The 17,737-nt window shown below is 37.5% G+C and overlaps 1 protein-coding gene and 1 long non-coding RNA gene across 2 annotated transcripts; both read right to left on the reverse strand.

Moving 5' to 3' along the window:
- Positions 1-139: 139 nt before the first annotated feature.
- Positions 140-13,591, reverse strand: XKR9 (XK related 9). Its single transcript, XM_062633202.1, has 4 exons — positions 13,174-13,591; positions 9,878-10,423; positions 3,382-3,605; positions 140-2,449 (listed from the first exon to the last, which is right to left on the reverse strand). The coding sequence occupies exons 2-4, from the start codon at positions 10,150-10,152 to the stop codon at positions 1,806-1,808; spliced, it is 1,143 nt and encodes a 380-aa protein (XP_062489186.1). The 5' UTR covers positions 10,153-10,423; positions 13,174-13,591; the 3' UTR covers positions 140-1,805.
- A 1,156-nt stretch (positions 13,592-14,747) lies between these two features.
- LOC134171206 (uncharacterized) lies at positions 14,748-17,190 on the reverse strand. The gene is made up of 3 exons (XR_009967541.1): positions 17,017-17,190; positions 16,833-16,905; positions 14,748-15,039 (listed from the first exon to the last, which is right to left on the reverse strand). It is a non-coding gene; the product is annotated as an uncharacterized LOC134171206 (long non-coding RNA).
- Positions 17,191-17,737: the final 547 nt, after the last annotated feature.

Consider the following 17,737-nt stretch of genomic DNA (forward strand, 5'->3'; position numbering starts at 1 on the left):
TGCATGAAGCAGGATGGAGCCATGGGCTTTTCCTCTTACTTAAGCAGTCATTTCAGGGCAAACAAACCTAGAAATCTCTTTCCCAGAGTAGAGGAGTGAAAATACTGGTTTATATATTCATTTTAGAAAAAAAAAAAATAATGAATTGTGCTTTTTTAGCTCTTAACTTCTGGACCCATTTTCTAGTTCCCCTTAAATAGAAATGAGGGATTTTAGAAGTAACCTCTTTCTACTATGCTTCTTTCTCATCCATATCCTCAAAAAGGCAGACCACTCAGCCCAAGAAATGAATTTGCTGTAGTAGGATTAGGGAGATGTAAGTGGTTGGCCTGGTAAAGAGAACTATGGAAATGGAACAGGAAAGAGACACTTTTAGAAACTTCCCCAAGCTGTGCTAATGCTGGAAGGGTAACAAGAAAAAGGCAGTCTGCAGTCCATCACCTTGACAAAAAGACTCAAGACACAGCTCTTCAACACCCTAGTTATCAACCAAAGCATCAGCCCTTCCTCAAAGTTTCATGGAAGTTTGTTGTCAATCAATAATGCTAACAGATTTGGTTTGTGGCAAAGTTTATCAGTTTTTCTTATCTCTAGTCTCTCTTCTCAAGCCTTGTTTCCTCCCTTTGCCTGTGGCTACTCTAAATGGACATGTGAATTACTGGAAGGGATTAGGGGGGAGAAAAAGAGCCCCAGTTTTCATAGTTCAGATTTCAAATGCAGCAGTTCTGAAAAACTTAGCCTTAGATTTTATTTCTGAAGAAGCTTGGCTATCTACCTTATTCCCACTGTTATTGACTTGGCATTTGAACACGGGACTGAAATATTGTCCAATTTCACTCTGCCATCTGCCAAAAAACCTTGAGGGACAAGCTGATTATTCTATCGTTCCCAAACCCTGTGAGTGCAGTGCATCAGGACAGTTGCTTCTCTTTTCTACAGTGACAAAAGAAACTGCACCACTGCATACCTTGCATAGCCTCCTTTTTCAACAGAAACCAGCATTTGAAGTATTATATCTTAGAGCTCAAAAGAGAGGAAAGCTTCAGGGAAGATAGTTCTTTTATATGCAAGACTCATGTTGCCATCCATAAATCACTCAGGCTGCTATTATAATCCAGAGGAACAAACTGGCATCACCCCTAAACACAGAAGGTTGTGAGAGAGATTATCAGAACAAAACCAATAAAGGGGTCATTAAAACACCTAGAAGTTAAAATACTTGAAAATAGCTCCCCAAATTTTCTTGTGGCAAGACAGTGATTGAGCCATAAATCAAAGCTATTCTTCTTCAGGCAATATTCAGAAAGAAGGCCATACAATTTGTAACTCTCCTCATCTAAAGAACTGCAGCTTTTACGCTAATGGGGAGAAGCAGATAACTGATCACCACCCTCTATTATTTCAAATGCACTCCTTTCCTTCCAGCAAGAACAGAAAAGCAAGCTTTGTTTTTAATAGAGTCAACATAAATTAACAGAATATTGTTTTAATGCTAGCTTTCATTTGATTAACTTTTAGCATTCCCTATGTTTTATTCGCATTGCTAAAAATGGAAACAGTGAATTGTGTTAGCTGGATTAAATTACTTTTTTTTCAGAAGTTACTTTGACCAGAACATAGAGAAATATTCATGTTAGAAAGGCTTTGTACAGCATCACTGAAAACAATAGTTATTCAGAGCAAGTAACTCTGATCCATTATGCACTACTCAACCACAATGCATGAGAAAAAAATGACAGAGGAACAGGCTGTCCAGAAAGCATTTGCTTTGGAGTCCACACAATTAAAAAAAAAAACTACATTGTTCACTGCATCATGAAATTTTGAAATCTACAGATTTTCACTCTATCTTTGTGTCTGGCATCTCCATCAATGTCATCTGAACATGCCTGTGGTCTGCGATAAGAAGTGGGATGAAAACACCTATAATAAACAACAAGAAAAGTAATACCTAACACCAGACTAAGAATAGTTAGGATGCTCACAATTATAAAACTTATTTCCATAATAATTGAAGGTTTCCAGAACAGGTATACAAACAGAATACCTAGAGTTACAACAGTGTGAGTAGCATAATAAATAGAAATGCAAACTTTTGTTTTTCTCCCCTTTATGTTAAAAAAGGTAAAAATTAGAATGATTCCAACAACAGTTCTGTACAGATATTCCATCTTCTTAGATTTACAAAATGTCGTATGTTGTTTCACAGTCCAGGTGAAGCCACAGATCCAAAGAAGTATCAGCAGAATTACAGAACTTCTAACACTTAGTAGCATGACCAGTGTAATACTGAGTACCCAAGAAGTGATGGTAAGCAGTTTGTAGAAGAGATACACTACCTTGGAAAGCACAGGAAATTCATCTTTATCAGGCAGAGATTTTCGTAATGAAATCTGATAATCAACCACTGAAAAGGAGATACCACAAAAGGACATAATAATGGCAACATCTATACAAAACAAAAGAAAAAATGTTAGACCAAACAAAAAGATGTTTATTTTATGTTATAATTTCTGAATGAACTTTTGGATAAGTTCATGTTTTGTTAACACTTTCTTTATATCAATTTCATATTTCCTCCATGCTCCTGAGCAAGTCACCTTCATTTTAAGGCTCAGTTTAGTCACCTAAATCTAGGCACCTAATACTGCTTGGTATGCTTCTGGACATTAATTAATTGCCTAAATTGTGTGCTGTATTTGCCATCTCCATTCACAGGTGACTTAGAAATTCACAAAGTATAGCAAATAGCCCATAAAAAATTTTCAGCAGCTGATACTAGCTCTGGGTTGTCTATAATGAGGAAATCTATAAGCAAGACTTGACCCTTCACATGGTCATATTTAAAGTCAATGTCTTGCCAATAATTCTGCTAGTTTTAGAGCTGGAAATGGTATAGTTGCTGTCTTGCTTCTGAGAGTTGGACCATATCATCATATGGTTCTCTTCATCATATTGCACTCTGCAATGCTGACATAGTCTTTTCTGACTCTGCTCCTCATCTGTAACACAAATGATGGTAGTGACAAAACACAGGGGTACTCTAAATACATTACTGATTCCCAGATGCTCATTTCGCAGTTTTAAAAGAAACTGTAAATAAAAGCACACAAAACAAGCTGTTCTGCAAATTATATACTAATTGTATTACTTTGAAGTGATGTATCATGTTTATATTAGATACTGTGACTTGTTATAGTGAAATCTTTCTTCTCATGGATTGAGCAGAATGGACCATCTATTAGTCAGAAGTTCTAACTAAATGCAGAGTAATCATACAGCACAGTGTATCTTTTCCAAGGCATGTTTAAAATGTTATCTAATCACGAGTTATCTTTTTAGGTAAGAAACTCAACTTGCAAATTAAGGAGAAAGACTCACATTGAGAGAAATTACTTTTGCCATATTCCATGAGGATATAAATCTGGACACAAAGTTGTGGTGTGGTCTCAAGAAAAGTCTTGAATACCCTGAGCATGTTAATATCAGTCACTACGTCAATGGCTTGCTTTTGAAGGAAGTTGGGAGAGTCTGTTTCTGGTGCATCTCCACTGTTTTTTTGTTTAAATGCAGCTTGGTAGCCATATTTCAAAGCAAACCAATACCTATAAAAAAGGAGACTTGATTAGACAGTGGCTTTTAGAAGTACAACTCAATAAAACGATATAGCCTAACAAAGTTTTTTCCAATGTCATTCTCCATTCACATTTTATCTTTCAATGTAATACAGCACCTTCTGCTAAGATAAAATTTTGTTTGATATCTATTTAGTATCAGTGATATCAGATAATAATTTAAGCCTAGCAATACCAGTGCAATGTAAAAACTACTAAAGACAAATGACACTTGCCTGAATAAGTATTTCAAGCTTTATTTTGTTACATTCTTATTTCTTTAGAAGTACTGCATTTCTGAAAATTCCCCTAGCATCTCTCCTCAGTCTCTTTTTGAGATACTTGTTCAATTTTTTTGTATCCTTTTAGGAGTAATAGTGAATATCCAGTTGTGAACATCCATATCTATATAATATAGATCCATAAGCCCCAAGGATAATATCTGATGAATTGCAAACATGCAACAGGCTAAAACAATCACTACACTATCATTTTCTAAATACTCAGGAAGACTATAAATTCAGAACATTATTTTCAAGACACATGGGTTCCTGGGTTGACAGATTCTGTTAATAATCTGAGTGGTTTTACATGAAGAAGCCATTTAGCTTGACAAATAAGTGTATCTGAATGACTTTTAGAACAGTTCTGGTTTATTTTCAATTAAGCTTAAATGAACATTTCCTCTCAAAGAGCAGTAAATTCAAAGATACATGGAATTTGTCACAACTGGTATATATTCTGTGTGGTAAAGAATATTTTCTGTTCAGGATAGCTCTAATGCTGTGCTTAGGGATAAATAAAAGCTAGCTCTTATTCTCATTTTCAAGACCCTTGTTTCAGGCCTGGAGGTGGGTATAGCACCTTAGAGGGGAGAAAATGCTTAAGTTTTAATCAGAAATCATTTTGATAACTAAGAGAGCAACCAGCTATTGTATATGATAATCAGTACAGATGTGTTTAGCAAAACAGGATGGTGGCTACAACCTGATGTAGGATGAGATCTGCAGCTGCTGGAAATAATAGTACTTCTGCTGTCCCTAATCATAGAATGTTTTGGGTTGGAAGGAACCTTAAAGACCATCTGGTTCCAACCTCCTGCCATGGGCAGGGACAACTTCCACTAGACCAGGTTGCTCAAAGCCCTATCCAATCTGGCCTTGAACATTGCAAGCACACAGAGAAGCCACAGCTTCTCTGGACAATGTGTGTTAATGAACACGTACAGAGACACACAGCCCTGGTGATGATGTGACACTGAACTACTGCTTTGGAAGCCAAGGGAGGTAGGCAATGCCCTTTACTGTGATAGGTTAATTGGGAAAATTGCCCATAAACAGGATTTTGATCATAACAGCCTTCAGAAATCACTTTTAAGCCTTGTGTCATGGTTTAAGCCTAGCTGGTAACTCAGAAGGACCTGGGGGTATTGGTAGATGAGAAAATGAACATGAGCCAACAGTGTGTGCTCACACCCCCGAAAGCCAACAGTACCCTGGGCTGCATTAAAAAGGAGTGTGACCAGCAGGTCGAAGGAGGTGACCCTGCCCCTCTACTCTGCTCTCGTGAGATCTCACTTGGAGTATTGTGTGCAGTTCTGGTGTCCTCAACATAAAAAGGACATGGAACTGTTGGAACAAGTCCAGAGGAGGGCCACGAGGATGATCAGGGGACTGGAGCACCTCCTCTATGAAGACAGGCTGAGAAAGTTGGGGCTGTTCAGCTTGGAGAAGAGAAGTCTGTGTGGAGACCTCATGGCAGCCTTCCAGTATCTGAAGGAGGCCTATAGGGATGTTGGGGATGGACTCTTCATTAGGGACTCCAGAGATAGGACAAGGGGTAATGGGTTAAAACTTAAACAGGGAAAGTTTAGATTGGATATAAGGAAGAAATTCTTTACTGTTAGGGTGGTGAGACACTGGAGTGGGTTGCCCAGGGAAGTTGTGAATGCTCCATCCCTGGTGATGTTCAAGGGCCAAGTTGGACAGAGCCTTGGGTGACATGGTTTAGTGTGAGGTGTCCCTGCTCATGGCAGGGGGGATGGAACTAGATGATCTTAAGGTCCTTTCCAACCCTAACTATTCTATGATTCTATGATTCTAAGCCTGCCTGGGAAAGGCAAGGTCCTATGCCTTAGCTTGTCTCCTACTTCCATTCCTGAAGGCTGCACCTAAGATGATTTCAAGATTCATGCTGAAGTGCCACAGGTTGCCAATTCCTTGATTGTCCATAGGATCATATACACTACAGACCCCATGAAACACATGCAGTTGCATTTCGCTTACACAGAAAACTGGGAACAACAGATCATTAGACACCTGGATCTTACAGAATTCACCCGGTACCAGTATGACATTGGAGCATAGTCCCCTTCTGCTTACAAACAGAGCTAGGAAGAATTCCTGGCTCCTCCAGATGTTAAAAGTTTAACACCTTCACCACCTTTAAAGCCCAAATCCTATAACCACATAGGAGAAAGTGTCGGTGGTTCTTCCATAGCTATAAGCAAGACAGCCAGGATTTGCAGGTCGTGGGTTAAGTGCACGCTAAAGAAATCATGACTTATTTCTTGGTATGTTAAAGCACATTGACCATACAAGTGAGAATTGCTGTCTGGAAGCATAAGTAACAGGTGTGGGGCAGCTACGTTACTACTGAGAAGCTTTACAGGAAGATCCTTTGACCTTCCCCTTGCAGAGACTTACAGACTGCAGCCCTGCCATTCAGGCCATACTGTGAGCTGGCTTTAGATCTATCATTCCCAAAGGACACCGTTTTCTACTTTTACGTTTTTGTGTATTTATCTTACTGTTCTCTGAATAATTGCTCATAAGCAAAGAACCAAACTGTCTGGCAAGGCATCTATAGCTTTTTCCGTTTATGCAAAAACTAGTATTCTAAAACATCTGGCTCTTGTATCCAAGATGTAAACATCTAAAGAGTTTGCAGTGTTTTCAAGAAAAAACAATGGGGTGGACCAATCTATTACTTGTCCGTGGACTCATCCACCAGAACCTGTGTTTGTCCAAGCAGCAAGAATTGGAAACCAGCTGCACAAATTTCAAGCTGCAGAGCTCATAGCTAAGAAGGCAGATGGTACGCAAGTCAAGAACCAGAGGTGTTGTAAAAGCAGTATTTCAGCTGGATGCACAGCTGTGCATCACTCGTCAGTTTTCAGAAGCATACTCCTTCTCAGTATGGTATAATAGGCTTATATTATTATAAGATGGTATGCTATAGCATTTTTCACTATTTCAGTCCACACTAAAGGGTAGGTCAGGCTCAAGTTTTCCACCCTCTATGTCCTTGAATGATACTGCAAACTGCTACACATTAGTGTACTCCAGAATTGATACTGAGCCCCAGCAAAATGTCCCCTTTTTCCACATACACTGACTGTGTTACTGTCTTTATGTTGACTGTTATGTCACAGTCTGTTTTCAATGATACCAACATCTGTGTGGCCCATTTAAATGTATCAGGCTGAAAATCATTTCAATCAGCATAGCTAATATATGCTTCACCAACTTAATCTCGTCTCCTTGCAGGGAATAATATTGCATATGGCCATAAAGGTCTACATTCTTTCAATTAAAAGAAATTAAAGCCTTATTAGAGATGAAATAATTTTAATTCAATTTTTTCTCTATTGTTAATACATATATGTACATAACTGTATACACATATAGGATTTATTTATGATTTAGCATTGGCGGTGTGACAACACAACCAGATTGATTCCCGTTGTGCTGTGCACTGTACAGATGTAACATAGTTGAGCTCCCTGATTCAAAACGGAGAAAGAGGTGTAAAAGGTATACAAGGGAGGGAAGAAGGTAAGAAAGAAAGACAGAAATGAAGGAAGATAATTTGGTAAGATGCATTCACATCTCATGATTCAGGAATCCTCAGTTCACTGGACAAATCATAATTACTGGGTAGGTCCCTATTTTCCTCTGTAGTGAAAGGAGAATAAAGGCTCCTGTCCCAGATGACCTTCTGGAGAAGCTCACCTTAACAAGCATGACCTGACTCCTAACTAAATCTATTTTTAGCCATTGGCTGTAGAGATAAACCTGAGAGACTCATTGTCTAAATTAACTGGATAAATAAAAAAGATGACGAAGAGGGAGAACAGAAGGGGGTTGTACATGGATACGCCTAAGAAAACACATATAACAGAAAGTATGTAATAGTTGATCACAAAGGTACAAGAACAGTTGGCAGCCTGCTACTATCAATTTATACTTTACAATATGCACTATCACACTGCTGAATTTTGAGGAGTGGCTGAAAGAACTTTGTAATTTATACGTATCAACTTGAACATTTTCCAAGCATAAGTGGCAGCACAGGAGAAAATATCTGTGCAATAAAGAACAAGTGGACAACACTGTTTGGTGCAAAGGTCAAAATTATGTGTACTAGATAATAAGCCACTCAGAGAAGATGGGGCTAATTCTGGGAAGGAAACTTCAAAAAGCATAGAAATTCATGGTAAGAGGTAATAATTTGAAAGGGTATGAGTTCAGGTAAATCCAACAGTTTATTACTTTAGGGTACTACTTTAGAGTTAAGCTAAATCATTAAGATTTTTCCATAAAGGCAGCATTTTTAATAGATACAAGCACTGAGTCAAGATTACGGTGTCTAGAGTTATAGACAATCAGAGCTTGGATCTGAATTCTGAAAGTCTTTGTTGAAAGGTGAAATAGAAAATTGTCTTGGAGATAGGCACTTAACAGCAGGAAATTTTACGGGCAACCTGGGAGGGTAAAACGAAGTCAAAGGTGAAACCAGAATTATCATCCTGAACAGATTACAGAGGATGAGGTCACGGAAGAGAAAGGCGAAGGGGAGTTTTGGCCAGACACTGAAAGAGCAGTTCCTGCTCTTCTACACCACACATACTGGTTTAACATTTATCATCAGTTATCAGAAAAAGCAGTAACCGCTGTAATTTCTTTTGGAAGAAACAAACTCAGAGAGCCAGGTTTCTAAGTCGCAAGTACAAGAACGGCACACCCAGCCATAACTGAAGATGAAAAGCTTTGGGGACTGACAAAAAGAAGTGTACCACAGTGGACCCCAAGACATCCCCTCTCAAAGGTGGAACCTGGGAGAGTCCCTGTGGCCAGGTCTTTGTTTATCTCACAGAAACCAACCCATGTCCATGGATCTGGTTAGTGAATAAGAAACCATCCAGAGAAACTGAAGAAGGATCTTCTTTCTCTTCAAAATGTAGTCTTTCTAATTTTTTCTAATACCTGGCAGCAGAAAAATCAAACCTGTCTCAGCAAAAACTCCTCTGTGAAATCTAAAACGTCATGATTGTAAGAGGAGAAGGAGCAGGAAAGTAAAACTGACAGGTAAAAGGAAAAAGAATATCAAAAGTTAATTGTGACACCTAAAAGCTCTATCATTTTTCTTAATCTATCATAACACCAAGTGCATAAAACATGTGTGAGGGAAATTTTTACACTGGCATAAACACATCTTTCATCACTACCCATAGAATTGTATAGCAAGTTAAAGGAGGTAAGTAAGTATTAAATATTTTAGTAAGTGCCTTTGATAAGTCTAGATTCACTCATGTTTCTTGCATGCTGCATACCCAAAAATTCAGGACTTTTCACCTGTTTTAAGATTTTCTCTATAATGATAATTTTATAGCAAAGCCACCACAGAATGTTAAGCATATGGTATCTTAAACTATTCCTGGACATGTGCCTTTCAGCAAACAAAGGTTCCTGTCATAATCAACACAGTTCCTGTGGAAAATACTGCTGCAAGTATTCTTACTAACTATTCAACTATTCATTTCTCTCCTGAATGTTGGTGGGGTTTCTACATATGGTTAGACTCTCAGGTTCAAAAATTATCTCTTACCTCAGCTATCTCACCTGCTTAGTGTAATCAAATGAATCCCCTTCTTAACATAACTTTTAAAACTATATTTATCGGTTACAAGTGTTACTCTGTAAAGTAGGCATTTTTATTAAGTATGCTGTGTCAAAAGGCTGATGAATCAAAGAGAGTTAGGCTGTGAATTATAAAAATTATTAATTAAAGGTAAAATGAAAGAAGATCAACATTTCCCTCAAAATCTGACATAATTTACCCCTGTCATAGCAGACAAAAATCCATTTTCTTACATGGAGCAATAATTGTTATGTCCCTAAAGCCATATCAAGCATTTCTTAATAAACTGTCTTAAAGCAACACGATTACTCACTTTAAAATAGATTTTTAAATCTGCTTACCTTATAAAAATTCCACACTGGAAGAGATGAACTAGGAAAATCCATTTCAGCTTCCCAGTATCAGTACATTCCCAGTCATTTTTAAACCACTCATAACTGAATATCTGAGTTATTAATAATGAAAGACCTCTAAAACACAGTATCAATATACTCCAAGAATATTGTCCTTGACAGAAATATTTACTAGCTACCCAGAAGTCCACTCCAACATCAACTACATAAATTATAATTCCACCAAGTAAAAAAATAAAATTCTGCTTAGTAAATTTCATCATGCATTAGACTGTTACTTTGTTATCATGTAAAGGACAGTCAGAATTAACCTAAATGCTTCCCTACAACAGAGTCTTTTTCCTGATACCACCTGCTCATAGTGCTTTCTACACAGGAAAATTGGGTTATGCATTTTATTATGCCAAAGGGACTTGCATTTTTCTGTATTCTTGATTTCAATATTAAATTAACTTCACTGAGGCAGGTCTATTCTGGAAAAGCTACATGTAAATTATCTTTTTAGTTGACGTAGTCATTCTTCATTACTGGTTCCTAAAAAGAAGAAATAAAAAGGAAGATCAGCAGTTATAATATTTTCTTTTAATGTATCACAGAGCAATTCTCACATACATTTAAATAAAGTACAAAATGCAGAATGTACCAAGATATTAGTGAACAAGAGAAGCTGCACCTCTGAACTTGCTGAGGTCACCCACTCTCTCAACCACAGTGACTCTCCACTTACGAAGCAGCTGTTGAGATAATTCCTAACAGTTGCAAAACACTAAGAAACAAGCTTACTTCTACTAGTTTTTAAAGCCAGTTTATGGAAAAAAAAAGATTGATTCCTTCCCAGAACTTTCTTAACTTCTGAGATCTTCTCCCTTAGTGTGCACAGCACAAAACACTGAGAAAACTGATGTCTTGAGTATACACAACTGTGTCAACATACACTTCATTATGTAATTTCCAACCCCGTTACTGCATTTGTGTGCATCCGTCTAGTGGTTTCATCATTTCTGCTTTTTTATTTCCATATGCAGCACAAAAGTTCTGAATAGGATTGCAGCTCTCCTGTTAAAGAGGCTTGCAAAGAGCCAGACCTGCACCAGTCTACACTTCTTTGGGAAATGTCTCCCAACCTGAGTAGTAGCTAGACAGAAATGACCTAACCACATAGCCCACTACAAACACAATCAATTCACAGTTAGAACTACCTTTATATTGCCCAGTATTGCAAGGGTTCTTGGACCTTACACATCTTTCCTCTGTAGAGCCATGGTGTTTGGCAGGTGAAACAAAAGCTGTAACGAAGTCCATCCTCTGTTTCATTCATTTCCACCTCTGCAAAGCTATAAGCATTAAAATGAGAAAGTCCCTTATTTCATTTGCAAAGCTTAGGAAAAAGATGCTGGCAACAATCCCAAAGGATGGGATCCAGGACATGCCAAAGCACAGGGTTTGGGCTTGTACCAGTGCCAAACAGCAGCAGACAATACATGGGAACAGCTGCACCAGGGAACTCAGGGCAGGGGAAGGGCATGTGGAGGCAGACTTTAGATTTCTGCAAATTCAGGCACACTGCCACAGAAGAATGAGATGAGACAATTGGTTAATATCCCATGAAAAAAGGTAATGATTATTCATTGCTTGTGTTGACTGGGCTAGTCTGTGCTGTGACCCAGGTACTAAAAAAGAGATCTTAAGCTTTTAATTTCCAAAGGAAAACAAGTAGGAACATAACAACCTTAAAAGGTACTCAGTGTCTGAACATTTATTTTTTTTTTAAATCTAGGCCCTAGATATTTCTAGCCTCTTGTTCTGTCTCCTCCTTAGGTTTCATATCCTAGCCCAGAAAAGGTCAGAAAGATCAGGCGATCTAATAGCTGGGATAGCTGGAATACTTTTACTGTTCTTTCCTAGCCTCAGCAACAAAATGCCATTAATCTCTTTCAAATAATTTCATCAATTTATATCCAATTCACAGTCAACACTGGGGACGTAAGTTTGATGCAAAGTCCAGCATAAACTGAATTTTGTGTTTACAAGTATTTCATAATCTGAAAACTTGTGTAAGACTCAATTTAAGAGTTTATTACTGGGGTGCATTCAAGGAAATTCTAAGGGAAACTGTATTTACTCTCTGTAAGAATATCATGTCATTCTGCAGCTTGATGTACCACTTTTGTATCCTTTTTTGCGGCAAGAACATTATGCATGTTTTTTAGGACAGATAAAAGAAAAATATAACAGGTTCATTACTTGACTGTTGCAGGAAAAACAGCTGTAAAAGTTAATTCAATAACTGGATCCAAACAGAATGTTCTTTGGTTAGGCAATTAATGAAGTAGGCAATATACCAAGGTTCACATGTAATGAGTAATGATGTATGCATTTGAGTGGCAAGGAGTAGGCTCTAATTTTGTACCTGAAATTAATAAACAGCGTAACTGGATTTCTCCCTTTTTACAACCTCTGTATCCTTTTGTATCTGATCACTTCACAAAGAGGAATTATCCCATTATCATATTACCCCTAATAAGAAAGGAAGTTTTACAGGCTATGCGCAGATTCCTCTGAAACAGCAGCATAAGGAGTAGCTGTGAGCCAGGTGATTTCTACTTCTGACACACATACTGCCCAAACTTCTGCTATGCCAGCAACCTGCAAACCTGTCTGGATGTCTTGGTCACATATGAAGCCATCAGGTAAGCTGAGATAAATAAGGAGCCATACATTATAAAGCATGCCAGCTTGCTCACAGTCTCATAATTATCTTGAATAAGGGATCTAGTCTTGAAAGAGCCTTGGAATGGCTGGTAAAACATAGGGTTTATATTTTGCTTATGGTAACCTAAAAAAAAAAAAAGTCTATCAGAGACTCACAAATCTGAATTCCCAAACTTCAGTATCTTAATACCAAGCCCAAGAGCAAACGCCTGCTCACAGGTGCACATGAAATCTCTGTTGAAGATCTCAGCCCTTAATATCCCCTATATTTTATGCATGATAGCACTCCAAAGAGCACCATGGCCTCATGTACCAGGTGGGGGACTATTAAGTGCCACAGGAGAGAATGTCTTGTATCAGTCACAGTTATTGTCCCTGGTTTTACTAAATATACGAGATCAGGAGCAAGAAAAGTAACATGTTTGCCAGCCAACATAAATATAAAGCTATTCTAAAAAATAATATACTTCTACAGAATCATTTTGTGAAAAAACAGAAACAATAAAATGTGATTAACAAGGCCTTCAGTTCTCACAATATGTAGAAAAATGCTACACAAAATGCACACTTACTTTAATATTGGCCATGGATAGAGATTTTTCACTTTTAAAAAGTATAGATTTGCATATTTGCAGGTTTCATATTCATACCTTTACAAGACTTGTATTCCAAGAAAAGATAAAGGGCTTACTGACATAACACAAACGGAAGCTAAAATTATATGAAAACCACATGACACAGTTAATGATTTGCTACCTGTCAAGAACAGTCATTCTTCTATGTTATAAAAATTCTATTCTAAAACTTTAGTTTAGAAGTCCCTTTCTATACTTAGTACTAAGTTCAATATAAAATTTCCTACAACAAATTAATTTCACGCTTTATCCATAAAAGAAAACAAGCAAACAAAGAGTATCACTTTCCCTCTGTATGGTTATACATGTGTATACATGTTCAAATTTAGACTCTTAGTTTGCTAGATGTATTGATATTTATAGGAACATATACTGTAGATGTGTGTATTTCTATACATATATATACATTTATTTATTTGCACACACATTTATGTATCAAAGATTTATGAAAAAAAAATCTCTTTGACTATAACTAAAAACTGTAGTACAATGCACTTTAAAATATGTACAAAAAGCTTTTCAGTGCAATGATACATGAAGAAAATGCATGTGTCCAGGGACATGTGATTAAAATAGTTCTCCTCTGGTAAAAACACAGGAGTTCGCAAGAGTCTGCTCGAGCTGAGCTATGGGCAGTCAACATACATACATACAATTTTTATGCATGTTTAAAGAGCTGCAGGTGCTGTGATTCAGCCTCTATGACTGTGCTGCACAGGATAATACCCTCAGCCAGAGACACTTACAGCTTTTCTAGCTCCCAGGGACAGAAAATACAATCCTACCTGTGTCTTCACAGGAAATAGTATCAGTGCTTTGCCTTCCTGTTTCCCCCTTATAGGTTAGAAACATCCTAAACCTAAGCAGTTTTTGCAGTGCTTGAAATACCATTATTTTCATGTGATCACTTGAAGAACAGAATGAACAGATCAAATTAATTTTCCAAAACTTAAAAAAACAGTGTCTGAATCTAAAGGAGTACTGCATAATTCCTGGTTCTATTGCACATGGCTCATTCCTGCAAGACAACACACTGGGAAAACAACTTAAGACATCAGCGAGGCAATGTATTATCCATAACAGCCTTCTGAATAAGTGCAGCAGAGGCCTTTCTGTTGGTGCAGAATCATCTCAGTGATGATTCAAAACTAACAGGCCCACTGCATGCATGCCCAACAAGCTCTTCATAATGGCTGTGAGCATCATGACTGCACTAATTCAAAATGTATTTGTATATTGCTCCACAATAAGATAACTTCAGAGAATAAGCAGCTCAGCAATTACACCACCTGTTTTGTCCTATACATGATCAAATGAATGCAAGCACTCTGTCAGAATATAGTTTTTGTGGACAGTATTTCTTTCAATGTTGGACTGAGCTACTGTGTGTTTTTGCAGCAAATTGAAGGTCTGATACCAGCATAAACCTATGTAATTTTTGATAAGAAAACCAAAAGTGATTCATCATGCCCATCCTGCTTTAAATGCCTGTCTTGATGGTTCTACTTGAAGAAAATCTGCTGTAATGGTCTGGGGCACTGGTTCTTCACAATCCTCACTTGACTCGATGGATGAGACTGCAAGAGTAGCTGCAGACAAGACAAAACTGGCTAACTGACTGTGGACTAGACTATCTACATTTTGCAGCTTTTACCAAGACTGCCCCTCTCCATGGATGTGGGCAGATTTCAAAAGCAACTGCCTTCCATTACAACAGAGGGCTCTTTCAAATCCCAAAAAGTCACTATTGATCTATCATTCCTTTATGTTTGAAGAATTTTGGTCATCTGAGATATGTTCTGCCTGAAATATAAAAATATACATAATTTACCAGCAGAGCAATAAATACACTATATACTTAGGTATATACTTTAAATTCTTATAGTTCCACCTCAGCTTTCTTAAATTTGTAATAGGCTTTGCAAGCTATTTGCCCAAATAGTCACTAAGTTCCTACACCTTTAAAGGAGGGCATCTTAAATCAGACAAGTCACAAACTTACTGCTGTGACCATTGTTGTTATTAAAAAATTACAAAAACCCTGTTACACAGAGAGAGAAAAAAGCTTTGTGTAGCACATTCTTGGAGTGTAAACCAGGCAGTTCATGAGCTAAATTACTGTCTGGATTAATTATTTGTTTTCTAGTTACACTTGCCACCAAAGAAAGCACATCACTAAATTGTGACAGAACTCCTATGGTATTCAGTGCAGATCCTGTTATTTGCTTCCAAACAGGGTAGGAAGGACCTTTTTTCTCTGCTTTAATTAGTATTAACAGGACATTGTATATTTTATCTTTGGAAGAGTTGACTTATTCCAGACACTGGAAACTAAGGTACTCACTAGGACTAGCATAGAAATAAACAGGATGAAACACTAAGCTAAAAAACTTTGGGATTTTTGAAGACTCCTTCTGTGTTTTACTTTTTCTACTTAAGCTTTGCAGTCAATGAATATTTCTGCCATCAGTATTTATGGAAGTTACTGAAGAAAATGTATGGTCTGAAATAATGTGTTGACTGATGGCTTCCACTCAGTGTAATAGATTCATCTGCTTTTTCATTAACTACTCCAATGCCAGTACTCAAAGGTGCTAAAAAATGCAAACAGTGACCTTGTGGGATTTTCAGAAATGCCAAACTGCATTTTGTGTCTCTTACAGTTGTAGAAATTCACTTCTCCACCAAATATCACATTGTCTAAAACCAGAAACCTCACTTTAGGTTTTTTGGTTGGTTTTTTTTTTTGTGTGTGTGTGTGGTTTTTTGTTGTTTTTTTTTTTAACATTCCCTGCCTCAGGATATCTATGATTCTATGATTTTTCCCCTCAAATTTTTGTCTTAACAACATAAACCAGTGAACCAAAAGAACTTGAGGGTATACACACATATTTTCTTGTACTACATTACAGCGTATAATAGCAAGACATTTACTACATGCCTGTTAACCTCCATATTATAAGAGAAATAACAGTTTTTTAAACCCATGAGCTTATGCAAGATACGATGATCGTAGAACCTGTACTTCACTACTCAAAAGCACCCACTTCTGCCACCTACGGACGAAACAGATTCATAACTCCTACCTAACGCTGGAAAATTTATTCTTTCAGTAGCAGACAGCGACAGTTGCAGTAAGCATTCCCTGGAGAACAAGTCCACAATTCCCTAAACAGCTTTAATGTAGGGAAAAAAATCTTGTGATGTTATATATATATAAAACTGGCATCTTGCTGCTGCTGAGTTATCAATGACCTGACAACTTCATGTAAATCAGTTCAGAAATCTCTAAACTTCCAAAATTTTCTTAGAATTTCTTAGAAATGGGAAACCACTTTTCTTAGAATAGGAAACCTTTGCTTAGGTAATACCTTATTCTAGTGACATAGCAACTAAACTCTACCTATAGACTGCAAATGGGTTGAACGTACCACCAAATTGGTGTAGACATGCTACAAAGTCAGCATAATATTGCACCTCATGATTAGGTAAGTTCAGGTCTAGCCACGGTTTCTTATAAAACAGTATACAGGAAAATTATACGAGAAGAGACTGAAATACTGTGTATTGGGGTGTTGCTTACTTCAGCAGCACACCTGCACACAAAAAGGCTTCTTTCCTTTGACCTGAAACATCCTTTCTGTTATCTGTAGTTCATGCTTTGATGAGCTTGTAAATAAAAAAATAAATGTAATGGGTTTATAACTCAAGTAAAATTTTGGCCTATCAGATAAATCAAAGAAATTGGCTCGGAGGCTTAAATATAGGCATGGACCTTACCTGTACTGTAGCAGAATTTCTGTTCATGGCTTTTGTGATGCCTAGCAACTAACAGCTGCAGTCGAAGTCCGTGTCCAGGAGTAGACTTGTTTAATTGCTGCATACTACAGGCCTGCAACCCATACTGCCAGCAGGCCTCTTATGCATCACTCTATGGCTGAATGGGTGTCTGTAAGGTAATGAACACTGTTTGTGTAGCTGAAGAAGCCAAACACATCAGGTGGATCTGTGGCAGATTGAGAACCTGCAATATGGGAAGGAGAAAAGAGATGTAGTGTTAGAGTTTGTCATGCAAGGCAAGATGCAGACCTTTGTTAGTATGCCAAAGACTTTAATAGCTCCTCTCCCAGCATGTACTACTGGTATTACTTGCCCACATTAGCATTTAAGCAGACCAGAAAATTTAAAGTTTCATGAAGATGCGAAGTCCTGTTGAAGCCACCTAATTTTGTTTTTCAGTTACATGCTGTACTCTGAGTTGTTTTTCTAACAAGTCATTTGGAAGTTTGTCTATCAAGATCGTTTAGGAATTTCTGCCCCTTCAGAAGGCAGTTGGATTCTGTTGTTTGACCAGGCAAATCCTAGGAATGGCCCCAGATGGCATATAAGGGTTGCAACTCTGTTTTCATATAAAGAAAAAACATTTGAACAAAAATTTGCTATCACCAAACACTTTTTTGTACTTTGTATTGCTATGATCACCTTAAAAATTTACATTTAT

The sequence above is a fragment of the Pezoporus occidentalis genome, unplaced genomic scaffold, assembly GCF_034315485.1.
Source record: "Pezoporus occidentalis ecotype Australia unplaced genomic scaffold, CSIRO_AGI_Poc_V1 ctg4, whole genome shotgun sequence".
In the NCBI taxonomy this organism is placed as follows: Eukaryota; Metazoa; Chordata; class Aves; order Psittaciformes; family Psittacidae; genus Pezoporus; species Pezoporus occidentalis.